Source organism: Balaenoptera acutorostrata, chromosome 13 (genome assembly GCF_949987535.1).
Source record: "Balaenoptera acutorostrata chromosome 13, mBalAcu1.1, whole genome shotgun sequence".
In the NCBI taxonomy this organism is placed as follows: Eukaryota; Metazoa; Chordata; class Mammalia; order Artiodactyla; family Balaenopteridae; genus Balaenoptera; species Balaenoptera acutorostrata.
This window is the reverse complement of record NC_080076.1, coordinates 24,698,175-24,725,107: the sequence shown is the minus strand read 5'-3', so window position 1 is coordinate 24,725,107 and position 26,933 is coordinate 24,698,175. Positions and strand designations below refer to the sequence as shown.

The 26,933-nt window shown below is 46.9% G+C and overlaps 1 protein-coding gene across 5 annotated transcripts in view; it reads right to left on the bottom strand.

Annotated features, from left to right (window-relative positions):
- The window catches only part of MYO5B (myosin VB), a 366,352-nt gene that overhangs the window by 136,776 nt on the left and 202,643 nt on the right, over positions 1–26,933 (bottom strand). For all 5 annotated transcript variants that reach the window (XM_057526678.1, XM_057526676.1, XM_057526679.1 and 2 more), the window contains exons 5-10: positions 25,661–25,817; positions 17,404–17,547; positions 15,752–15,833; positions 9,998–10,105; positions 6,075–6,184; positions 979–1,244 (exon numbers count right to left, since the gene is read on the bottom strand). In XM_057526678.1, the coding sequence (XP_057382661.1) occupies positions 979–1,244; positions 6,075–6,184; positions 9,998–10,105; positions 15,752–15,833; positions 17,404–17,547; positions 25,661–25,817 (867 nt within the window). The remainder of the gene's footprint in view (positions 1–978; positions 1,245–6,074; positions 6,185–9,997; positions 10,106–15,751; positions 15,834–17,403; positions 17,548–25,660; positions 25,818–26,933) is intronic.

Genomic DNA, 26,933 nt, shown 5'->3' with positions numbered 1-26,933 from the left:
CCCACTGAGCAGTCGTTTCTACCAGAGTATCATGGCTCTTAAAACTCTGCACTTCTAAGGGTCCAAAGTTCTATTTTAAGACACAAACCATGACCTCTATGATATAAAGATCCAGGAGGATTTCATCTATTATTAGCTTAAAGAGGGCAGGACATTGATCATAAAAGAAGTGCAGGTAAGGTTTCAACCCAGTACATATAATTTCAAGCAATTCTAGAAGGACCTGGAATGCACCTAAGAGAGACTTGTGGCTCAAAACTTCCTTTCAAGCTATAGAAACTGAAGAATAGAAGGGCTGTGATCTGTAGAGGGTCATTCAGCTAGCTGGGGACAGCAATGAGTCAGAAAGCCAGTCTCCTAGTGCCTACTGAAGTACACTTTCTACATGCCAGGTTGCCTCTCCCTGTAAGTTACACCGTTATGAGTAACTGTCTTTTCCACTAGGCTAGAATTCTAAAATGCAGAGAAACTTCAGGAATGACCACACACAATATCAATCTGTATCGCAGCACTGGGCACAATTACAGTGTTAAAACAATCACCTTGATTGGTGACATCGTGAATGAGGTCGGATGACAGTTTTAAATAAAACATAACTGAAGTAGAAAACCTGAATTTAAGTTCACAGAAACCTCCAGTCTGATGTTGGACAAGACACTGCCATCTCTGGGCCTCAGTTTCCCAAAAGGACAAAGGGATGTCTGTGGGGTTTCTCAGTGGGGGAGCTACTGGTGTTTGATAGGGTCCATTCTTCCTCGGGACTGTCCTCTGTATTGTAGGACACCTAGCATCCCTGGCCTTGGGCCACCAAGTGCCGGCCTCAGAGACCCAGTCACTGTGACAACCAAAAATGCCCCCTTCCCCCATATTCCACACTCCCCTGGCTGAGAACCACCAGGAAGGTCTCCAGGGTCCCCGCTGGCTCTAAAACGCCAGCAGGAAGACACCAGTGATCAGCGGGAGGAGGCACAGTCCTACCCGTAGATGTCCAGGACCCCGATGAAGGAGTGCTGCTTGAGGGAGGTGTGCAGGGCCTTGTTGATGTGCCCCACGATCCAGTCAAACAGCTGGGCGTAGATGTGCTTGGCCAGGGCGTTGCGCGCGTTCACCACCTGCTGCAGGGACATGGTCTTGACGTAGGTCTCCGAGGTGGTGACCAGCTTGCGATGGCACAGCCAGTGCTGCATCTGACTGTGCTCCACCCCCAGCAGCTGGCAGAAGTTGCTCAGGTGTTCATCCTCGGGCTGGAAGAGACACGGGAGAAGGGTTCAGGAGGGGCGTGGAGGACAGCCCACCACCATGCTCTAGGGAGGGAAGGAACCCAACTCTAGGCCCCCCAGCACCCCACTTCATCCCTAGCCACTGCCCCAGCCATCTCATGCACTCTCACACCACTAAGTGACAACTGGGGCCCAAAGAGTGTCGCTCAGACTGATAATACCTGCTAATGAACAAATCATCAGCAGGGCTTTAAAAAACAGCTCTCCACTTTCCCTGTCCCCTCCTCCCCTGCCAGGGCCTGAAGGGTAACTGGAGGAGAGGGTTCCGGAGTGAAGGGAGCAGGATGAGAACTGATAACTTAGGAACAGATAATCCGTTAAGAATAAGGAGCCAGAGGCAAAATCACAGTGAATGTAGCTTCCAACTGCAGAGTTCCACATGCAGCGCTCAATCCACAGCCCCGGAAAGGTCCTCGCTTTTGAGGGTTACCCTGGGCTAGCACGCGGTCTAGAGCAGTGCGCTCGGAAACGAGCCCTGAGCTGACCCCCCCTGGACGATGGCAGCACACTGACATCATACCGTCCTAAGCTTCCAAGCAGACTTGCTTTCATCTTAGCCCCGGTCATACCAAACACATAACTGAACTTATTTATATTCTTTAAGCACTTGCCACTTGGAAAGAAAGTGAATCTAGGTGGAAAGCTAGGACAAATGGCAAAAAATAAGGAACAAATTTTGACTTGGGAAGATCACTTGGAACACTGTAACTGATATTCATGTTTAGAGCTGGGAAAAACTAGGGATGCCTCCAGCGTAAGTCCCTTCGCCATACAGGTAAGAAACTGAGCCCCAGAGAAGTACAAGAACGCACCCAGGTAGCCAGCTGCATTTCATCTTGACCCTCAGTTACCCAAAGTACCAATCACATCACCTTGCCCTTGAGTCCCTGATAACCAAGTCACCCACAGAGTCTTGTCTTATTTCGCCCAAGTGTGTAGGTGTCCTGGGTCCCCCTTGCTGCCCATTCACAACACCCCACAGAAAACCTGCTTTTCCTCTAGAGGTTCTTCTCGCCCATTATTCATTCCCTCATCTAAATCCCCCAGGGGAAGTTGATAACCCAGCCATGAGCCTGCTGGAGAGCTTAATAACTCCGAGGCTGAAAGGGAATCCTTTAGAATGTCATGTGCCACCTCCTAATGGCCCTGAATTGCTTGTGGGAATCATTTTCTGATGACGCTGCCACCACGTAGCATGTAAATGCAGGCTTGTTCAATGAAAATTAACACAGATAACTGTACCATTTCCCCAGGCCATTTTTTCTCCCTCCTACAGATACTTAAAATCCATCTACCCAAATACACACAATTACAAAATAATAAAATGTCAGAGTAGGAAAGAACCTCCAAAAATCATTAAGGCCAGTTTTTCCGGAGTATGGTTTGTGGAGTTGGAGTAATAGTTACAAAGGCCATTAACTGGGTTTACTCAACAAAAGTGGGGGATGGGGAGAGTGACAGTAGGTTGAACGTGGTGGAACCGGCTTGTTAACATACTCTGTAAACATACACACACACACACACACACACACACACACACACAGAGTTCCACAAGTTCTGGAACTTTTCAATCATCACCACGGGACAGGTTCCCATCAGCTGCAGCAGGGAGTGGCCTGCACATCTATTACCCGCTCCTGACTGTTGATTAAAGGTATTAACTGAAACTGATTTAACATTATGCAATTACACTTAAGCTTAATTAAATGATGCTAAATCCATTAAAGACAGCCAGCATCATAGGCAGCTGATGAGTTTTGTGGGCCCATATTGCCAAATTCAAGAAACAAATTGCCTCTGGTGTCCAAGTAATTGCATGCTATTGCATCTCCAAGGTAACTCTGGCAGTTATGGAACATATTTTCATGCTTTAATTAAAAATAACAAGTACCAAGCAGAAGGCACACTGCATCTGGACAGACACCCCTTCCACAGTAGGCGGTCCACCCTACGCACCCAAGGCATAAACCAAAATCCTTGCACTAGCAACCATTTAGCAAAGCATTTCTTGAGCGAGCACACACTGTGTGCCCAGCAGCGTGCTGGGCACCGATGGGGAACATCAGGCTAGTGGAAGACAGCCCCAGCTCCAGGGACTGACCATCCAGAGGAAGGAGCAGGGCTGGCAGTGGTGTGGGGCAAGAACGCTGGCTGGGCTTTGCCATTAACTGTCATTATGACCTTAGAGAGTTTCCTCTCTCTGGGCCTTAGTCTTTCCAACCCTGCGAAGGGAGACAGATGCTCAGAAGGTCCACTCTGGCTCTGCCAACAATGATGATAACAGTCGAGAACTCAAACCCTCGAGCCCTGTGCCAAGGTGGGTAATATCACCCCAGCCCGCAGATAAGGAAACAGAAAGGTAAGAAACTATCAGTAAGTGGCAGAACCAGGATTTGAACCCTGGCAGCCCTGACTCCGAGTTCTCAGTCTCAACTAGCTCTCGACACAGCCTTTAACTGGAGAATATGAGACCAGCCTAGACCACGCACCTGTGCTCAAAAACCTCTGACTTCCTGTCGTCTCTGAGAGTAAGGGCCTGGTGTCCAAGCCTCCACCTGTCAGCCATCCTCCCCTCCCTCCAACACCATTTGTGTCCTCCGTCCCCCCCCCTTCCCCAAGTGTGCCCTGATATCCCTCCCTCACACAGTCTTTACACACACACTCAGTGGGTGCCAGTGTGTGTCAGGGCTGGAAGAGTGAGCACAGGAGACACTGTCCTGGAGTTTAGTGGGGGAAACGGGCATCGATCAAATACCACCAGTAAATGTTCACTTTCCTTCTCACCCGAAGGTCCCTGCACAGGCTGGTGCGGAAGATCAACTCTAAGATCAGAGAGACACTTCCCTGATAAGCCCAAGTCCTGGCTCTCCAAAGGGGCCCTGGTCCCGCTCAACCCACAGCCACAGGTGCCCAGGAACTCCCTGGCCCTGGTCCTCGGGCCTCACCGCCAGCCCCGCCCAGTGCTCATCTATTTGCTCACTTGCGGCACCCCTGAGCCTAGGGAGCCTCCATCATCCATCCATCTGCTTACTGGGCATCTGCCAAGTCCTGGGCACTGTGCTGGGTGCTGGTGATACAACAGTGAGCAAACAGTCCCCGTTCGCATAGACTGTGGAGTCTCATGAGGGAGAGAGACACACAGCAAATTATCACATAATAAATGTAAAATTACAACCACGCTGAGAGATATGGAGGAGAGGCATGAACGCTGTAAGAACCCACGATGGGGGATGTGACCAGGATGTGACCTTGAGAAGAAAGAGACTGGGGGAAGGGGAGGGTGGAGGCCGAGGGAAATCTGTCACCTTTCCTGCATTTGGCCAGCCTAAATCAGGAGTTTTTCAATGCCAATGTTCCTAAACTCACCTGTCCCCGACACTAGGCAGAGTACGGTTGCCCTAAGGAACCGGGGGACATTTATGGGGACGTGCTGGGAGGGGAGGCACAGACCCTCTGTGCCTTTCTCGAGAGGGACAATGCTTCACTGGCCCTAAAGAGCGTCTGGCCTGCACTAGAGGCCCATCCGCCACCCCACCAAGGCACCGGGTTCTCCTCTGCCCACCTCAGTCCGTCTCACAGCATCACCACGGCCAACCACACTGCCCCGCCACACACGCACAGACACACACAGGCACATGCACGCAGACAGGCACACGCACACATGCCGATGTCCCGGGGCACCGAGCACTGCCCAGCTCCAGCATTCCCTGCTTTCCCACTGGGCCCAGCGGGTGATCCTCTCATGAGGCTGCAGACTCCGTGCCGAGGATGGTGGCAGGCCTGATGGGGCCAGGGGCGCCAAACCCAAGGCTATTTCTCTTGTAGGTGTATGGGGGTGATGAGCTCGGCCAAGTGCCAGCTACCATTCAGGACTTCCTCTCCCTCAAGGCAGGGCCAGGTTTAACTGGGTTAAAAAATGTCTGCACAATTGAAAAAGGATCAGCTTGTGCGTGGCCTGGACACACGCCCACATTCATATTCTGTAGTACTGTCTTCTGTATTTCCCCAGTTATTTAAATTCTAAGACCGTGGTAGCAAGAATCATACTTTGTACCTCCCAGGACTTGGCCATAAATGGACACAAAAGAGGCCTAAAAGAAACAATTGCAGATTCCTTACTCAAGGTCAGAATATCAGTATTTTAGCCCAGCCCGACACCATCACATACCAGAGAGCCCACAACATGCTGTCTATACTACTTGTAACCGGCAGTGTTCCCCCACCCACCCACTTAGACATTTTTTATCTACCACATATAAGGTACTACACTGGGCACCAAGAAAGTAACAGTCAGTAAGAGCATTTATGGAGCACTTCACAGTTTGCAATACTGTCATATAGATGTCTCAATATTCTCCTTTGTACTGTCAAAATCTTGGCAACTGTGGCTATCTGTCCTGTCCACCCAATTAGATTGTAAGCTCCTTGGAGACAGTCACCAAGTACGGTGTCCAACACTCCTTCATATCCCTGCAAGCACAGACCGAAAGTACTCATGAGCTGGTAACACTGTAGAATTCCACGGACCTCGGGTACTTGGGAAATTAAACCATCAAAAATAATTTATTGAGTAACCACTAAATTCCCCGCCCCCAGCGACAGAAACTTGATGGCAGCTGATTTGAAAAGGATTTGTTGTTTTAAATAATTATCAGTAAGGGAACAGAAGCCATTACTCTTAAGAATAAATAACCTATGAATGTCCTCTAAGCGTAAAGACATTTCAGTTGTATAAAACCGTATGAACAGAGTAAATTGTGTACATGTTATCTCTGGTGCTGGTGGGCAACTTACTGATATACTACAGGATTCACCATCGCGCTCGGCTTGAATCTCCACATTTCCAAGGTGTAGGATAGAAGCAATTATCTTAAAAATGTTTATCTGATGGGACTCTCTCACTCCTGGGGAAAAAAAAATGAATGAATGACACTCAATATCCACGGTAAGATAGAAAGGATGTTTTATCCTCTTTTTAAGGACTGAAGAAAAAATGTTTCATTTTCCTTTCTGGGCCAGTGACTCCTAAATTGATCCAGGCTCCTCACCAAGTAATTACCACTCACAGTAACAGCTCAGAGGGCAAAGGGGCTCCTTGGACTAAAAGAGAAATATCTTCATGGTGATTGTCCTGATCAAAACAGATGGGTCACGCTACCATTTTCACTTCTCCAAGAGCAAAGGAGAGGCAGCAATCAAGCAGACCCATTTTGGACTTCATTTCAATCAACATTTTACGGATGTTTTTATGAGTTTAATAAGAATGGTCATTTATCTGCAGTCATTTTTCTCCCAACGTAATATCCTGCAAACATCTGTGACACACATCTTAAGTGCCAACGGAGAAAGAAGAGGAGAAACTTCTCCTGGGGGTGTTGTTATGGGGCTGGACGGCCACCTGGCCCTTGGCTGTTCCCCTGGGGGCTGTTGTTTACCACACTATCTGCTCCGTCAGTTACAGACACACACACCTACTCTGGAGCCACTGACAGCAGATATCTACTGTCGATTTTGTTATGTATGCATGTGAGTTATCAAAGACACGGATACTCTCTTAAAATTTATATTTAGCTTTAAGGCATTATCATTTCTTTTTGAATTACCATATACTTCAGACTTAAAAAAAGGCTACAGACTAATATAATGAACAGCAGTTGACCTACCATTCAGTTTAAGAGATAATACAGTTGCTCTCCAAATTCTTCCCCAGATGCAGTTACTTATTTTTAAGGCAATATTTTACTCAGGCTTAAAAAAAAAAAAAGTCAGTGACACCTATATAAATGGGAGTAAAGATGTGTCATGTTAGGATTAAAAACTTTACTCAGATAATCAACAAAGTGGACAACCCAAGCATGAACTAGACAAATTAACTCTACACTTTAATAGTGTTAGATGACCACTACTGTGTAAACTTCATAGGGTCAGGGATTTACTTTTTAATTTTTATTACACAACATCTTCAAAATATACAAACTTAAAAAAAATTACAACGAATCCCTGTTCTTGCTTCATCATTATATCCCCAGTGCCCGGCACACAGTAGGTGCTCAGAAACATGAGTGACAGAATGACTGTATTGATACTTGTTACGCAGACGGAAGTCCTTGCAAATGTCTACAGAAATGCATGCATTGTTCAAACATCTGGCTTTACTTAAACTAATAATCCAAAAAACAGCCAGAGGGTGAACAATTTAGGCAGATGTCCTGAATGTAACTGAGTAAGAGTGGCAAAAGAAAAACCAGCTAAAGCCAGAGGCTGAAACCCAGGACAAGACAGGAGGCTGGACGGTTCTGCACCTGCATAGGGAGTAAAGCACTGTAGAGTGCTCTCAAGTCAGTCCCACAGAAGAACTAGTCAGGAAGTGGGTGCTGGGCCCATCACAGGATGAGAGGGATACAGCACTTTCCTCTCCCCTTCTCTTATTCTTAGGAACCAATGCTTTGTCAATTTCCAAAGACCTAACCACCCTGTCATAGTAGGAGTTTAAGTAGTAGATACTGGATGACTGACTATGGAATCCTAACAATAGTTAGGATTCCTATGCTATACCGACCAGAAAGTCCCTTTTTAATACAGGATTCTCTGAATAAACAGTACCTCCTTACAGGAAGCAACAAAACGAAAAAAAAAAATCAAACACTAAATCTGAAAGGCTCGTAGCCCACAGCCTGTTTTTGTAAATAAAGTTTTATTAGAACAGTCATGTCTTTCCTTTTACATTTTGTCTATGGTTACTTTTGGACTACAGTGGCAAAGTTAAGTAGTTGCTACAGAAATCGTATGGCCAAGAGGGCCCAAAATATTTACTATCATGTCCTTTAAGAAAAAGTTTGCCAACCTCTGGAATTTAAAAAATGGCCATGTTTATTAAAGAGTAGAGAAGAATGGCTTATTAAAATAATTAATTTTAAAAATTCCATTTGCTTTGAGAATTAAAGTACCTAGTCTCCTTAGGGCCTTGGAGGGAACAACCATCTCCTTGGATCAGATTATGCCCACTGCTCACACCAGCACTACAGGGGCCTTCTCCTTTCTTAGCCAACTGCTTTCCTCCTCAACATCAAGCCTCCTCTATACCTGCTCCCCAACGCTGGAGAATAAAACAGCTCTGTGGTGCTGGGGAACTCAGGGACACCTGTACCCAGTTTATCATCCCTCAGCTTCAAATCCGCCCTTCTTTGCCCTGCTTTTCATCCTGGTGCTAGACCCTGTAAACACTTCCCCTCGGCCTGCTGGTGGCATGTCACACTTGGTCAACAGAGGGCACTGCAAGGACTTCACAAGGCAAGAGCAGCAAGAAGCCATCTCCATTCCTGGTTCTGGCCCTCCACAGTCATCAGTATCAGCCACCTGCCAGGTGAGTTCCAGCTGTGTCTTCAGGCCGTGCTCCCCCATTAGCAGCTGCTTCTGAGAAGTTCTGGCTCCACCACACCCCAGGGCACTACAGGCTGCTTACACAGACCAGGGGTGGCCCGCACCCTCTGGCAGGTTCCTTTACCGCCAGAGGGCTTCCTGACCTTGGGGAGGCCACATCCTACTAGAAGTGATCGAAATCTCAGCCTGGCATGGGGGGCTCTCCTAGTCAATAGCTCCTGTACTGGCTGCTCCGCCTCACCCTCGAGACAGTTCTTTTACACCCACTATTTCTAGACCCCTAACATCCTCTTATTTATAGTTAATTATCTACTACTGCTCTTGTTAACAATTATAGTAATTTTTCTCTTTTGGAATAACCAGTGTGGTTTCTGTCTTATGGGTACAAAAGGCAAACCACATCTATCCACCAGTTATCCAGAGAAGTGAACAGCACTCAGATTTCAGCACATGAAGTCCTGACTTTCTCCCCATATGGAGATCAGGGCGTGTCCTGTTTGGCCATGCTTTATTTGGCCATTGGATGAAACCTCCCTGATTCCCAAAGAACCTAAGAAATGCTGCTCTGGGTTGGTCACATGACTCAAAAGCCAAATGTCTGCCAGGGAAGGGCTGGGAAAAGCACCAGGTCCTCCTGAGCCACTTTGTGGATTTCAGGCTAACTTCCCAAGCTTCCCCTTTTCTGGCTGCAGGTCCCAGGAATTTACCACTTCAGTTTTCCAGTTAAGCACAGACTGCCTTCCACTTTACCACTTGGGGGCTCTTTTCCCCCAAAACTGGCCAGGGAAAGGGGCAGTTTTCTCCAGCTCTACTGTCTTATATGACCCAGAAGGACAGAGAGATCTTGATTTATGGATTCCACTGCTAAATTCTATATGGAAACAGCAACAACAGAAATAACACTGTACAGAGCTACTAGACCTTTGCAGTCTGTTTCCCACTTGGAGACCCTGACTGTGGTACATGGGTGGTTTCGGTCCCTAAGGCATGTTCCTTCTGCTAAAACACACCGCCTCAAACCCTCAACACAAAAAGACACGGCTCTTCTTGGTTTTCATCCATTGGTGTCAACGCCCTGAGGGAGTGAAAAGGAGTACCTGGCAATGCCCGAGAGATCAACTTTCAAATCCTGTTGTTAAGAAAGGGCACCAAAGTTCCATGCCATAACCTTTGGAGCCCAAGGGTTGGGATGGAATAAGAGTATGAAGATATTCACCAAGAGCAAGAGGGCTTCCCCACCAGCTCATGAAGGTTGGCAAGCAAAGTGAGACACTGCCGTGCCTTTTCTCCATGCGATCAACATTCTGGGCCCTTCTCCCCATCCCCAAGTTCCTTACCAAGGAGTGTGAAGGCTTGTCGAGTCTTCTCAAAGTCCTCAGCATCATCTACACCCTCGATGGACGTGTCTCCTCCCTGTGACGTATAGAAGAAGTCCTCGGCACAGGCTGTGGTGGGAAAGGAGGTGAGGCATCAGGCACGGGAGGGACGCTTCATCCCCGGGTTCACCACAGACCATGCCCCACGAGGATGTCCACTCCCTGAGCAAGCTGACCTGGGCCAGAGTTTATTCCCAGCTGGATGTGGAACTCTTTCAAATATCATCTTTACTGACAACGGCAAGTGGGAGAGAAAACTGAGTAACAGAAGACAGAAAATTACAACACAGTGACAGAACCTGTTGTTGCATTTGTGTTAAAACTGATATGTGAAAAACAAGGGAACCTAAAAGTCATGGCAAGTTCAAGGTACAGTAGCATTCACCACAGACTTGTTTTTTAAAAGGCTCTGATAGACACAGTAAAACGTACACCCACCCTAGAACCAGACTTCCATGACCGCCAATAATCTTAGTCTGACAACCTCGTTTGACACATGAGGGGCAACGGATGCGCCCAGAGTGACACGATTTGTTTGTTTTAAACGCTGGGGCCCCTTGAGCTATTTAAGCACGTGTACAAATGCAGGCTGAGACTCTCATCCCCCGGCTTACTTCCTCTTCAGTCAGGCCTCTGCTAACAGCCTGGGGATGACTAGTGAGGAGGGGCCCAGGTTCCGCCATAGAATTCAGAGCCACCCTCAGCGGAGGGCAAAAGTGCAGCGAGCCCTGGGGAGCATCTGATCGACAGGGCTTGAGAGCCAGCATGTAAGGCAGCAATTGCACCTCAACGAAATCACCCTCGAAGATCACTTCAACTTTCCACAAACTACAATGCCTTTGTGTGGTACAATTCTGTCCAGTGCTTGGCATTTCTAAGTGTATAATGATGTTTGATTTTGATAAGATGCCAAAACTGGACACTGGCTGTTCTCCCTCCGCCCCTGAAAACACCAGTGAAATGATTTTCTCTTGACCTGGACGCACACGGTTGAAGGCACATCAGTTACACATGCTTAGACGCAGCTTCATTGCAACTCCCGGTCCTCCTTCAACACTTTGTCCTCCCGACTTGATCTCCGAAGAATTTCTTGAGTCTCTTTCCTTCCTCCATCCCGACTGCCACTATCCAGGGTCTGACCTGTTCAGCATCTGTTGTCTGGGGACCGTTGCAAAAGACTCTAAGCCTTTCTCCCTGCTTCTGCTCCTGTCCTTTCTAAATCCTCCTTTAAACTTCTGGTAACTCTGATCACACCACTCCCTACTTAAAGCCCTTTGGAGACACCCTCCTGCTCCACTGCCCTCAAGGCAAAGGTCCAACACCCTAGAAGGGCCTCCGGGACCTTTTGTGAAGTGGCCTCCTCCGACCACTCCAGACTCACGCCTAGTCCTTCCATCCCCACCTCTATGTCCCAGATACACCGGCTTCCTTACTGTCATTCCTCAGCTCTACCCCTGTTCATGCCGTCAATGGCCCTGCAGACGTCTCCTTCCTGGTCTCTCCCACTTCCCACCTTGATCCTATGCTCCAAGCCACACTGCACTCCGCCAATTCCTCCCACTGGTCAAGTCCACGATACCAGGCCCAGCTAGGAAGTGACAGAACTCAGCCCCAAACCCCAGTCTCACACACAACCAACAGGCAACACTGCACGTGGGAATGAACAGCAGAATACTGGTCATGTTTTATGAGGGAAGGCTTCCTGGAGGAGTGACTTCAACCCACTCTGATGACTGCAGGCACCTGAAGTGGGAGACGAAGGACCGTGGCCCTGAGCTCACTCACAGCCACAGCAGAAGCGAATTCTGATGAAGCAAGTCACGTTAGGTCTTTGTGGAAAATAGCATATTTGGATCTTTCATATCTAATCACCCTGGAAGCTCTGGCACAGAGTAATGTAACAGCTTCAAGGGTTTAATAAAAGCATCAATTCTTTTTTTCCCTTTACACTCACCTTTCAAAACACCTCATTTGATGATTTTTTACTGTGTCCATATGAAGACGACTGAATACAGTCGTCCCTCTGTATGCACAGGGAGTTGGGTCTATGACCACCCCCTCCAACAGATACCAAAATTCACGGATGCTCAAGTCTCTTATATAAAATGATACAGTACAGTCAGCCCTCCACAACCATGGATCGAATTTCAGTTGGTTGAATCCACAGATGCAGAACCTGCAGATATGAAGGGCCAAGTGTATATTTACTCCCATTTTTCAGACAGGCAAACTGGGCACCATAGGGCTTTAAGGGGTTTCCCAAGCTCACCCAGGGTTTGGCCAGGCCTGTGAGCCCATTCCTTGATCACCCAATTAAGGAGATGGTTATCTATGACATCCCATGACTTAGCCATAAATACAACCTACATCATAATCAAAAGTATCAGTTGATACACTAGAGTCACCTGAGACTCCAAAAAGAACACTAAGCTTTCATATTGGAGGGAAGGAGGCATTTTCAGCATCTATCAAAGACCTTTCATTGTCAAAGGCCAGGGCCCCACTGCCTGAAGTTCTGAGTGAAACAGACCTCCCCACCCTTCCCTGCTTTGAGTTCCCAAACTCACAGGCCCAGCAGAGTAACTTCTTCCTGCTCAGGTTCATCACTGCAGGGGCCACCCCAGCCAATCACAGCATTCTCTACTGAATGATTTGAATACAATCAAAATAATCATCTCCTTTCCATCTGCTTTAACACTACAATCACCTCTGTTAACGTCACTCCCAGACCCTCTTAATAAGACAGACATCCCAACAGGATGCAGTCACTCTTCCCCTATTTGCTTTGCCTGCCTGGATCTCAGCTCTCCTTTTAGGCCCGTGAAGCCAATCATCCCATCCCAGAGAGGGGTCTCTTGTCCTCCAGTTTGGGTCTCTCTCTTTACTTAGAATTCCCAAGGAGATACACATCACAAAATCCCCTATTAACTGGCTCACTGGATCAGACTAGTGTACAGAAGGGTCGTGAAGCCAGTGATTAGAGCAATGGACCATCAAGGCCACAGCCCAGGGTTTGCACTTCACCTGGGTAGGCTGTACTCTGACTCGTGCAAGGCAAGAGACGATGTTTATAAAACTGTATCTATGCAGCTATGGAAACGAAAAAGAAGAAAGGATTTATTCCTTATTACCTGAAGGCTGCATTTAAGGGAATGTGGGTCCATTATACCTCTTTTTACCATCATTTGTTCACACTCTAACACATTATTCACTGTATTATTTTTTTAAATCTCATCCCGAGGTCATTTTAATGCAACAGACCACCAACCACAGGGCAGAGGAAAGTGGGGCTGTATGCACATCTGTCCACTTCATTCTCAAGACAAATGCACAAAATTCCTGCAGGGCCAAGGGGTCTTACAGAGATTTCTGTGCATTTGAACGGCACAGTTTAGGTGAAGAAAAGAGGGAAGGAGGGGAGGCAGGTCTGAATATTCACTAGAAGTCGCTGGCTAGTCCTTCATTTATTTGATGTTTCCATCCATTCAACCAGGGTTATCTGTGGAACTATAAACGTCAAGCTTCAGGGCTCACAGCCCATCCACCCACAAGGCAGAAGACAGCTTCATGCCTGAGCACGAGAGCTTATCAAAGGCTCTTCACTTCACTCCAAGATGCTCTCAGAGGGCACACGCAGGTAAGAATGCAAGAAATGGATCCAATCGGGTAGTTTTCAACTGCTCCAGCCAGGGGCCCAAGGAGCCTGCACCTTGCTGAAACACGGAGTAAGGAAAAGTCATTTTTCTCCTCAATGCACTCCTGTAAGTGGGGGTGGGGTGGGGAGGCGGATTTCTTTCCTATTACCTGAAAGTTACGTTTGGGATAAAATAGTCCAAATACAGCCAGATGGATCTTACCAGCATTCGTTCATTTTCTATAAAACTGACCCTAAGAAAAAAGTTTTCAACTCCCGCAGGTTGGCCCTGAGAAGTCCAGCTGGGCCTGTGGAAGGAGGGGGGAGGACGGCAGTGGCCCTTAACGCGGCCTGCCTTCCTGGTCCCTTGTGACTGTAAGCCAGCATGAGAGCCCCAAGCTGCCAGCTCAGGGCAGTGCCCATCAAACAAGGCTTGTAACATTCACGCCTTGTCCGAGGAGTTTACGACTTCACTGGGGAGAGTCAGACCTGCAAGCACGGAACAGCTAGAGTACCGCACAAAACCAGTCTAATGTGTGTCATCCAAGGCTTCCTCCTTTGGGACCTCATTTAACTTGACTTTCTCTGAGCAGCTTCTGACCCACCTCAACTGCGCTTCGCCTTAGCATACCCTTCTCAATCCGTATTGTAAATGTAAGCGAAGCAAGGGCAGGACCCACAACATTTGGTTCAACACTGCATCCCCAGGGCCTAATTTGCCTGCATGGGGTTTAATGAACGAACGGAGGAGCCAGTGCTAAACTGCATGGCACAGGCACTGAGTGCCACCAGAATCCATGTGCAAGTAAAGCAGAGAGTGAGGAGGGCAGACCAAGGTTTGAGCTACTTGATGTATCTTACCTACTGGGAGCATAGGCTGGAGCGGTCAGAGGTGGGTCTGGTGATGGGTCCTTAAGATGGTGAGGATTTGGCTCTGGGACAGTAAAGCCTCAGAAGTCTACTTCTCTCACAGTTGCACAACAGCCAACTAACCTCTGTCTAGACACACAGTTGCACAAAAGCCAATTAACCTCTGTCTAGACACCCAGCTCTGTACACCATCTGCTAGTACTGGACCTACCCACACCTCCCAGAAATACAGATGACAGGCCAGGCACAGGGAAGCTGCATGGCCCTGAGGCGTGCCCTCACCACACGCATCCACCAGCAGATGGCCTGGAGGACTCAGTGGCAGGACTCAGCTAATATTCCAAGATAGGGCCGCGCACATAGAACGGGGAAGGCTCCAGGCCCGAGGAGCGGGGCTACGTCGGTATGGTGTCCAGAACTAAAGCCTGCTCGCCCTTCTTGCTCTGTCCTAGCTCTGAACTCCACTAGCTCCAAGTCAACAGTCTCCAGGCAGACAACAGTCTCTTAGCAGACAACAATAACAGAAAAGGAGGGTGACTGGGACCCCCTGAAAGGCTGTCTTCCTACCTGATGGCAGCAAAACGCTGACGCATGCCCCTGGCACCCCACTCCGGCTGCTCCGCTCTGGCCTCCAGGCTGCAGGGTGGATGTGGGCAGGCTGCCCGCCTGCTTGCGAGGAATCGGGGCACTGCTGCCCAGCTGAGGCTCAGCGGTCCAGTTAAACTCTTTAAGTTCCTCTCTCACCTTCCGTGGGGTCGCCCGGGATTCATCAATATGCCCCTTGAGCCAACCCCGTCTTACCCCTGCTTTATCCTCACCCCCTTCCTTCTTTTTCTTTGTCTCAATCCTTAAATATGACTTAAAACACGTCGGCCACAATTAAGTGATGCGCATTAGCTAAATCTCCAGATCCTCGTGGTTGAGACGCATTCCTCAGGGCGTCTAGAGTGAACACATATTTTTCAAAATAATAATGCATGTCAATTCACTGGTGCTCTGCAAAACACTGTTCCACCCCCAGCCTCTTATCCTCTCATCTCCTGTGGGCATGAAACTCACAGAGGGGTGGGGCTGTGCCCACAGGTGAGGCAGAGCTAAGAACCCGCGACAGGACGCTGAGCCGCGCACACCTTCTCCCTCAGAGCCCCCAGATGCCCCACCTGCGGCAGCAGCAGCCCAGCCCCAGGACGGGCACGCAGCCGTTTACTTACTTAGGGCGAGCTCTTCAAATTCCGGAAGACTGGCAGCCGCACAGAGCTGGTAAAAGATGTGGTAATTCCTCTCATCATCTGCCTGGAGGAGGAAAACAGTTAAGCAGTGTTAAGGGCAGGGACCCCCAAGATTGTCCCCTCGCCCATTCTAATTCCAGGGTGACAGAGGTCAAGGCTTTTCCTTCACGCCTCTGCCACCTTCAATTCCCACCTCCAGGTTTTTCATTCACCGTTATGGGGCCTTCTGCCAACCAGAGGACTTTTACCTCTTGATTTATGCAGAACACAGGGGTTTTCTTTTTCCTCCTCTATAGAACATCACTGCTACCCCACAAGGGACGGCTCGGTGGATCAGCACTCGTTCAGGTATCGTGCTGCCGGGCTCATGGTGGGCTGACCGTCATTTCCCTGCTGCAGGCTCCCTTTCTCCTCTGGGACGCTTGGAACTAAGTAAAAGCTATGCCCTTGCCCATCATGTCAGGCTGGGATGGTCAGGAGAGGTCCACGACTGAGACAGGACTTCCAGGGGACAATGGGGCCAGACCTGCCTTAAACTGGCGGAGTGGTCGTGGTGGTGATGGGTGGGACGGGGGCTTCAGGAGGCCTGAGCAAGGGCAGCAAGGAAGAGGAAAGCCCACAGGGAGTCTGGCCAGAGCCACGGGCAGCACAGCAGGCTGCTTGCTCTGATGCAGTGAAATGAAGGATGTGGGGTAGTCCAACCAAACCTGGGAGGTGGAGAGAACCGCTCTCGGGGTTGTGAACTGCAATGACCACCACCAAAGGCCAGGGTGGAGGAGGAAGAGGGTCACCAAGAGGCCAAAGAGTAGTTGGGAAGGAGGGGACAAAAGGCGAGCAAAGAAGAACTGAGTCACATGAGAAGCGAGAACTCCATTTATTTGAAAAGGAAATGAAGTAAGCAGTCAAGTAGGTTTTTGGTTTTTTTTAATATAACTTACCAAATAAGATTCCTGGTGAAAGTTGAAATCCACAGACCCTATATGACATTCCCCTGATCACAAGACTCCGAAGTCCACAAAGAACACAACAGTCTTATTCTTCACTGTATCTCTGGTGACTAGCACAGGACTAGCACATAACAAACAATATATGTTTGTTGACTGAATCTAAAAACAATGCCCTGGGACTTCCCTGGTGATCCAGTGGTTAAGAATCCACCTTCTAATGCAGGGGACGTGGGTTCACTCCCTGGTCAGGGAACTAAGATCCCACATGCCTCAGGGCAACTAAGCCCACACACCTCAACTACTGAGCCTGCACGCCACAACTAGAGAAGCCTGTGTGCCGCAACAAAGACCCAGCGCAGCCAATAAATAAATAAATAAATACATAGATAGATAGATAGATAAATATTGTGCTTGCATGGTATATGCATGGTATTTATTTATTTAAAAATAAATAAATAAAAATAAAAACAATGCTCACTGAAACATATCAATACTGAGTAAAAAATTTTCAGGTCTGATGCCTATAAATGAATACTTACTAATGAAAAAAAAAATGAAAACCAAAAGAACAAGTCTCTCCAAATACAGGTTCAAACAATGAGATGTTCTTTGGGCATAGGGAGCAGAACGTGGAGCGAGTAAAAATCCACGGGAAAAAATAGAAGAAGGTCCAGTCACAGGGCTCACCTGAAAGACCACTCTGGACTTCTCCAAAAGGTAGGTCCTCATGTTGGCCCCAATGATGCGGTACCTCTTGTCAAAGCCAATCTGAATGTACTTTCCGAAACGGCTACTGTTGTCATTGCGAGTGGTTTTAGCATTCCCAATGGCCTGTGCAGAATAAACAAACAAAAAGTGTGCACAACATGGCGGGCTTTCTTAAACTTCAGGACTGTATGCTCATGGCAGCACCTCTATTCCCTCCCTCTTCCTTCCTTCTAGAACCTCTCTACTATTAGGATGGCAATGGGCCGAGCTAAAAGAAAACAAAACAACTTCATTTTCCTGCTTCCCTTACTCCTAACGATGGCCAATGAGAGTGATGAGTTGACTGATGGTCTCTCTAAAGGGGACTAAACAGCTGGAAGGTGCACCCCATTGACCTTCTTCTCTTCTTCCTTTTCCTACCTGGAATGTGCATGTGATGGCTACAGCTGCAGCAGTCACCTTGGGACCACGAGGGAAAGGTCTAGAGAATCACAGAAACCACTGCTCTGACATCCTTGAGCCACTAAATCAATGCCAGCACCCAAGAGCTCTAGACTTTCTGTGAGAAAAAGGAATCTTCCAGGGCTTAATCCACTTTGATCATGTCTCCACTAATCAAATGTCAAATATCATTCCCAACTGTTAAATGGTAATTCCTAGAAAGAGACCAAATGTCAAACGCCCCCCTCCCCCCAACACACACATAATCATTAGGACATATCAGGAAGCCATCAACCTCTTGGTACTATTTCTTACACAGCAGCAGGGACACAGTTCAAAACACGAGACAATAATGTGAAAGACGAGTGGCTAAATGACTGGTCTCACTGTGTGATTATTCACTTTCTATAAAACATCACATTGCTGATGGGTTGGTAATGAACATACTAATATTGAAACCCCTTTCACATGTTTACTTTTCAGGTGGTTACAACACTTGAAAAATATCCACTGTAATTTTTCAGTTGTCTAGGAAATTTGAGGCACAAAGAGGCTAAAAGAAGATCACGATTTCGGAGGCCCTGAGGGACCCAGCCCAGCCTGGCCTCTCATCACTCTTGCCCTCTGTCTCCAGCCTCTTATGATCCTGAACTTGCTTTTCTTTCTCAAAAGACCTATGTTCTCTCTGCCTCCTCCCCCACCCCCCAAGCTTCACAAACACGCTTCCCTCTACTGGGAACACTCTCGGCCCATGCTCCCTCCACCTCTTCTTTCTGGTCTCAGCTCAAATGTGGCTTCTTCAGGAAGGCCTACCCTGGCCTCATAAGCGAGGGGAGCTCCCTCACCATGTGCTCTCCCAGGCCTCACTCTGCACGTCCCCTTGTTTCCCTAACCCCCATCTCCACGAGACACCACCCTGTCTCCGTGAGAGTGAGGTGTGCACGTGTGCTTCCCCATGGGACCTCCCGCACTCACTCCAGTGCCCAGCACACAGCAGGCATTCAAAACATCTGAGGGAATGGAAGCACAGATGAACTTGGGTTTTGGTTCTCTTTCCTGTGAAATAAGAATTTTGAAGTCCTTGTCCTCGAAGGTCACTTGCCTCTGTAGGTCCCTAAAATCTCCTGTTAGGGTCATGAATACGTATTTTTTTCTTTTAGGGTTTAAAGTGTATACAGCAACCTATACATCACATATACAGTGTGTACCTCTGTAGGAAAGTGGGGAAAGTGTAACCCCAGTACATTGCGTTGCTCTGAAGGGAACCATGGAGCATGGAACACGCCCCTAAGGTCAGGGCGAGGCTGGAGTCTGGCCAAGCGGAAACGACCGTCAGAGAGATGACTAATCCGAGGAGTTTACGTCATCACTCATGCCCCTCAGCACCCACCAACCTCATCATCTCAGCAGAGGCGTCACTGCACCTACTTCCAAGAGAGCCCTGATCCTTCAAGGCGCCATGTGACAAGCCACTGTCAGACTTCAGGGAGCCTATTCTGTTTGAAAAGTGGCAAGGAGGGCTGTATTCCCTAAAATGCAGGTAAAAGTGATGGTTTCCCAGGCCTCCATCACAAGCTAGGTCCTGGGCTGGGATCCCTTTAGTTTCCCTGAATCCAGACAAGAATCCCAGGGGAGAGGCATTATCAACTTTCCTCATACTTATGGGAAAATTTAGGCTTAGAGAGGGTAAGCAGTGTGCCCAGGGTCACATGGCTGGGAAGTGCCAACACCAAGATATAAATTCAGATATAACTGAGTCCACAGTCTGTGTTCATTCCACTTGGTTTCACAGTCCTTTTCCAACTCTCCAAACTACTCACCACCAGACAGGAGCTGCCACCCATGTGGGTGACTTCTCTCATCTCAAACAGCCAGTTCAAATCAAAGGATAAAGACAAAGACATGAATCCTCACTTTTACCTTTTCATAAGAAAGGGGAGAAAAGCCTTTCAGAGGATGGCAGGGAACCAACTCATTACTCTGACAACCAGTAGATAAGGAATCAAACATCCATCCTAACTTCCCTGTGTAAACTCTATCAGCGTAACTAGTTGGCAAGGAGAAGTTTCTCTTCCTAAACTTATTCCAGCTGATAAATGCAAGAGGAAAAATAGAATGAGAACGTCACCATTTTGTAACTCCTGATGAATTAATAGATCTAGGCATAAGCAATGGCTTCTGACATCACCAAAAGACACCTAAATATTCTGTGCGTCTTGATGGGAATACATAACACCACCAATAACGGGTTCTTGGATTTTAAGAACAAACGAGCAAACAAACAAACCTAAATCTAATCAAGCCTCTAAATTTTACTACCCTTTCAAAGGATATACAGAGGCCAAAGGAACATGTTAACAACATCAGGAGGGTGCAATCAGCAAAGGCCAGTTTGTGTAAAATTCTAAAGGATTACCTAGTTTCAAACAAAAAATCTCAATTCCAAAATTTCAAAAAATTCGAATTTTGTCATTTCTAAAATGGCAACAAGAACCGTTACCATATCTGAGATCACTCCTTGTGGTAGCTTAGGGAAAGCTTGCCAACAGTCTAAAGATCACTGCCAAAAGGTCTATCCTCCCTACCTCACTAGGCTGCTTTGAGAAGTGATATAATGGATCTACAAGTACTTTGAAAATATATAATGGTACCCACAAAGGGAAGGGGTTGTTTGTATTATTACTACCAAACCATAAACTCTACTCTAGGCATGAAGAACTTCCAACTTCTACACGTGTGTGAAGGACCTGCACGTTGTTCTTTATCTTTTAAACCCTTGCTAGGTTTTTTGTTGTTGTTGCTTATTGACTTAGAAAACATTCTGATGCATGAGGAAAACAAATCCGGTTGTTATATATGATAAAAACCCAGGCTTTGACTCTGAGTCCACAATCCAACAAAAGACACAGTTATGATACAAATAGTTAAAATTTGGAAAATGAACAAATGATGTACGTAGGGAATGCATGGAAGAAACTCACATGACCAATAAACATAAGATACTCAACCTCAGTGGAAATCAGAGAAATGTAGACAAAAATGACAGTCCAGAGTGGCAATAACTAAAGAACTTTGATACTATGAAATGATGATGAGGATGTGAGGAAAAAGGAACTCTCATACACTGCTGGTCCAAATGTAAACTGCAACAGCCATTCTTAAGAACAATTTGGCATATCTAGTAAAATTGAACATATATGGACCTAACAATCCAGGAATTGTACTTCTAGATATTACCTAGAGAAACTCACACAAGTGTACAAGTGGGTGTGCAAAAGAATGTTTAATGCAGGCTGTATTTAACAATAAAAAATACAATCTAAATGTCTACCAATAGGAGGAAGAGATAAATAAAATGTGGAATATTCATAAATGGGATGCTGAAAAGCTGTTAAACTAAACTAGAGCATGATGCACGGATAAATAAAAAAACAATGAGTGAAAAGCAAGTTGCAAAGTGGTTAACAGAATATGATACCATTTATATGTGATATAAAAGAACTACCTTTTTTCTGGTTTATACATGTACAAGTACGTAGTAAAGTAAAAATGGACTGCAACAAATCACTTCAATATGATTGGGATTATACAATAACGAGATGCATATCAACCAGTGTGGAAACAGAGAAGGGAGAAATTAGCCAATGCTGGCAGAACAGGAAACGCTTTAAGAAGTGTAAGATGAAGTGGATCTTAAAGGGTGAGTAGAATTTTACCAGTGGGGAAGGAAAAGGAATTTTATTTATAAATATAGTGTAGGCAAAGGGAGAGAGGTATGTGAGAGCCCCAACAAGTGAGGAATGGCTAGAGTGTGTTGAAACATGAGAGAAAACAAGAGGAGAAGGTAAGGTATGTTGGGGGCGGATTCTTGTATGAATAGGTTAATAGTTGTAGGCCTTCTTGCTTCTTCAGCTTAAAAAAAAAGTCAAACCCTGAAAATTACATAGTAACTGGTCTTAGTTTCTGTCAATTTTGCTCACTGTATCCCTAGCCCCCCTTTCTTTCTCCCAGGTTGAGGGGAGTCTCTGGGGCTCCTAGAGTTGTATGCCTGCAGACTCCAGTCAGCCCAAGAAGCCATGTGACCCCTCTGCGCTGGGCTTGGGTTCTGTCCCTGCTCTATCAGTCTCTTGGCTAGCAATATCTTTTTAATCAGTGCAGACTTGTGAACAAATCACTCCCAGGGTGCTGACAAGCTCTCAAACAGAATGGGGTCAGAGAGCTCTGGCGCTGACAATGAATCATCCCAATCCACCCCAGCCAATCCCAATCCACCCTCAAGCCACCTTTAATTCAAACAACTGCCACTTAGCGCAGCCCACTGGGAATTCCGCCTCCTCAGACGGCCCTCAACTCTCCGACTCCCTAGGAGGCATCTGCAGCTGCTGGCCTGCAGAAATAATGAGGTGATGACATGACCGTAACTGATGGCTTCGTTGGGAGGTGCCAGCCTTCCCCGGGACAGGACTGCAGCCATCAGTAATCAGCTGTGCCCTGATTAAAACACGACGTGCACTGGTTGTAACCCTCTGAGGAGCCACAAAGCCGACTGGGCTTCCTGACACAAGGGCCCAAGTAAGACTCTGAACTTGTGAAAAGTTGGGTCTTGGCAGAGCAGAAGCTACTCTTTCTCTGCTTGGCAACACTCTAATCCCACCTAGAGTTCTTCCTGGTAATAATTCTTCCTTCCCATGTTCATGTCCAATATTTCTCTCAAATGTAACACTCAATAACAGCTCAAGGGATAGTCTCTATGATAACAAAGCTCTGTATTTGACAGAATGAGCCCTCTGGACTTACCCACATAATTTCCAAAGTACCAATTTGCACAATTGTAGAAATGTAATGTTTTGAGCTCAAACCACTGTAGCATTTGTTTATGTGACATCACGCAAGATTGGGTTGGGTCATGTACGCACTCTCCTTCTCTAGGGGTGTGCATGTTGCTCTCACATTTCTTCCATGCCTCCCCAGCAGTCCACCAGCCTACTCAAGCTATAACAGATACTGAAAACATTAGATCATTTCAGATCACGGTCATTTAAAAAACATTCCCAAAGCAGCGACCCAAACAGGTGCACGCCAATGTTCACAGCAGCATTATTCACACTGGCCAAAAGGTGGACACAACCCAACTATCAGCGCAGGAATGGATAAACAAAATGTGATAAATACATGCAACAAAATGTTATGCAGCCATTAAAAAAAAACCCCACAAAGTCCTGATGCATGCTACAACATGGATGAACCTTGGAAACATTACGCTAAGTGAAATCAGCCTGACACAAGAGGACTGATGTCAAATGATTCCACTTGTATGAGAGACACCAAAGAGGCAAATTCACAGGGACAGAAATTAGAATAGAGGTTACCAGAGGCTGAGTAGAGGGGAAAATAGGACGTTATTGCTGAATGGGTACAGAGTTTCTGTTTGGATGATTAAAAAAAAATTCTGGAAATGGATGGTGGTGATGGTTGCACAACGTTGTGAATGTACTTAATACCACTCAACTGCACACTTAAAATGGTTAAGGTGATAAATTTTATATTACATATGTTTTATTACAACAAAACAATAAAATTAAAAAAAATCATTCCCCCTGTGTCTTGTACCTGCTTAATAATGTGGTGATCTGTCTTCACTAAATTCCTATCTTGGCTAAGGAGAACTGTGTTCAGTCACCAGAGGTCAAACAGGTTTCTTCCCTTCCCTGTTTTGTCCAGAATAACTACGTACTTTACCTCCAAAAGAAGAGGCACTCTGTGTCTCTGCAATCTTACTACCTAAAAGATGAACTGAATTTTGAAACTCAGAGGCAAAGGAAAAGCTGAAATCCTGGTCTCACTCCCACCTAAGATGAAACGTGATGCTAATCGTAGAGTGCTGTCTTAGCTGCCTCCATTGAAGTGCAGTAGACGGCCCAAGGTGGGGTGTGGACTCAAGTCCATGATCGTCTCCTGAATCCAGGCCATGGCCAGGCCGCCACCTTGGGGCTTAGAATAAATGCTATGAGCAAAGGGGCTACCAACTAAATGTCTGACAAAAGGAAGTTAAATTATGGTAAAACCATCTATTAATGTATGTTTGTAGCCAATAAGTTTGTAAAAAGCTTAATAATATGGGGACAAGGCATATACTATAATATTCAGTGAAAAAGCTGGAAGGAAATATACCAAAATATGGAACAATTATTAGCAGGCTGTAGGATCATGGGGGATTATTCCCTTTTCTTCCATATTTTCCAGTGACTCCTTCCTACCTTTTTAATATTTATTCAATAAATGGTTCTCAAACAGGTGTAGGACCCAGATCTGCAGCATCAGGATCACCTAGGAACTTGTGAGAAATGCAGATTCTCAGGCCCTTCTGAATCAGAAACTCTGGGGGTGGTGCCCAGCTCTCTGCTTTAACAAGGCCTCCAGGCGATTCTGATGCACAGTCAAGTTTAAGAACAACTGTAATCTAATAAGTGTTTTTCTGTTTGTTTTCATCTGTTTGGTAAAAATGCCTTCAACTGTATTGACCATTTCCCAATTCATACAAGAACAGATACCAAAACTTGCTTTTGCCTAATTCTTAGTGAACACAGTGTGTCTGATTACTCAGCAGAGAGTAAAAGTTCTCTGGATAATGCAACTCTGTAGGCAGGAGAGTTTGCGTGGATAATCAACGAGCTCCTATGAACTGAGACTCAATTTACTCCTGCACTTGGTAAAGGAAGAGAGAGAGAGAGGGGACCTGGGAAGGTCCAGGCAGGTTCTTGTTCTGCCAGCTCCAAAATAATCTGAAGGACCAACCACACCGGTGCTTTGTGTCGTAATCGACGGGGCTCAAGGCTGTGCAGAGAAACCTGATGCTGTTTTGGCAGCTTTTGGCCTCAACCGAATTTCTTCTTATTGAAACAAAGGGGCTGTTCGGGGCTGGCAGAAGGGCCTACTCCTACCAGACTGCAGCCCAGACAATAATGAAGAGCCTCAGCTTCAAAGGCAGGAAATCAAAGCTGGCTCAGGGACTGTGCAGCCATTTAGCTCAACTCCATGAGAATGAAGCTTTTATAAGGAATGCAAGAAAAAGAGAAATGGAGTTCTGACCCTATAACATGGTTTACTATAGCTAGACCCAAGGTTTTGGAAATATTTCTGGCCCTGTACTTGCATCGGCCGCTCTGAGGCCACCCAGCCAGGAGGTAGGGGTGGTGAATAGACAGGCAAGACCTGTCCATGCCAACAAAGGTAACATTTTCTGAGGATCTTCAACAGATTCTGTGTCGTCACATAGCTTTTGACTCTATCTCCCCACCCAAAGATAAAATGTCCAAATATTTTTTGGGAAAAAGGGGAATCTTTCATCTAGGCCTCCTCACCGCCATGAAGACTGCCCTCCTGATTCAGCGGACCTTCATAGCATCAAATGGTTTTGGTGGGACACTGATTTGCTGACACAGGATGGCAGCAGCGGGGAGGAACACAGCAGAGATGGCTGTAGATGGGGGAGGACTGTCACAACAGTATTCAGCAGAGTCAAGGAACAAGGAAAACATGAAGAGGTCACTCTATTCAATATTGGGGATCTGGGCTACCGGGTCAGAATATTCCCAAATCTGTGGTTTTAGGCGCACCTTTGAAATTCTTCCCTCAGCAGTGGACAATGGGTTCTTGGGGAGAGGCATGAATGCTGACCACGTGAGTGGCTTCCAAGAACTCTGTGATCGGCCACGCGAGGCCGGACGCTCAGCAGTCTTAGTGCCAGCAGAAGGGACTCCAGCCAAGAAGGCCAAGGACATTTGCATGGCTTTACCTCCATGATGGGACTGGACGCCAGGACCTTCTCTTCAATGTTGGTGTCACTGGCCGAGCCACTAACCGTGGCGAAATAGCGCATGGCGTACTTGGCCGACACGGTCTTGCCGGCTCCAGACTCCCCGCTGACTATGATGGACTGGTTCTTCTCATCTCTGCAAAGGAAAAAGCCTCGGTCAGTCGCTGGCCGTGGAAAGGCATGGTCGCCTTCCAATGACACTGTCGCCTTCCAATGACACTGTTGACAAGGTCCCGAACCCAAGCAGGAGCATTCCTCCCTCGTTTAGGAGTAAATGTGAGGGGCAGCGTAAAAATAGCCCACCTTCCTTCATGCGCTTGCTTGCACAAGATCTGAAAGTGGGAGAAAGAAGCTCTGAGAAGGGCTTACAAATCCTATTTTATGACCTGAGGGAATGGGGATGTAGCCGTCGGGTCACTCTCCCAAGCTCTCTCTGGAGGCAGTACCCCACAGACCACTCCCTTACACAGACATCCCCTGAGAACTTACATAAATATACACTTTCAGTTACATAATCTCGCCTTTCTGTTACATGCCCATCTTGTGCCACTTTCTTCAAGAGCAAGGTTCTTTTCTTCTCCTCTTGTATTTGAGCCTAGCATGCCAGCAGACACAGTTCTGAACATTTTTGTTCATGTAGATCTATCACAAAGGGCATGCTACTAACCACCAGGCTGATCTTGCCTCAAGTTTCCCAGAAATTAGATAAAACAGCTATGGATGGCAATAAGAGGGAGTTCAGTCAGACTAAATGGGAGGCAGAGAGTAGATACTCTACATCAGATAAAATGTATCTGTATGTATCCCTTTGAGACAGACACAAGACAGACAAGTAATGGAAAACGCAGCCTATCTGGTCTCCAAGGAACATGGATGTTCAAGCAGGGAGTAAGAACAAACATCTGGGCCACGAGTTTGGGAAACGAATTGCTTGCAAGAGCTATACTCAGCCATCTACCTCCAGCCCACAAATCCACTGCCAGGAGGACGGCAGGTACTTCGCTTTCAATCTGCAGTACCTTTAACAGTGCCTGGCATAGAGAATACACCCGAGATAAAATATTATGTTGGAGGAGAAGCCAACTTAGGGATCAACCAGCCCTCTTCTTTTCCAGGTGAAGAAACCGAGAAGTGTGAAGTCAGGTTTAGAACACAGGTCTCCTGGCACCAGCCCAGTACTCCTAACACCAGCTCCTGTGGCTTCCTGGGCAGGGCTGGCTACAGAAAGAACGGCCTGCCCCACCTCGGTAAT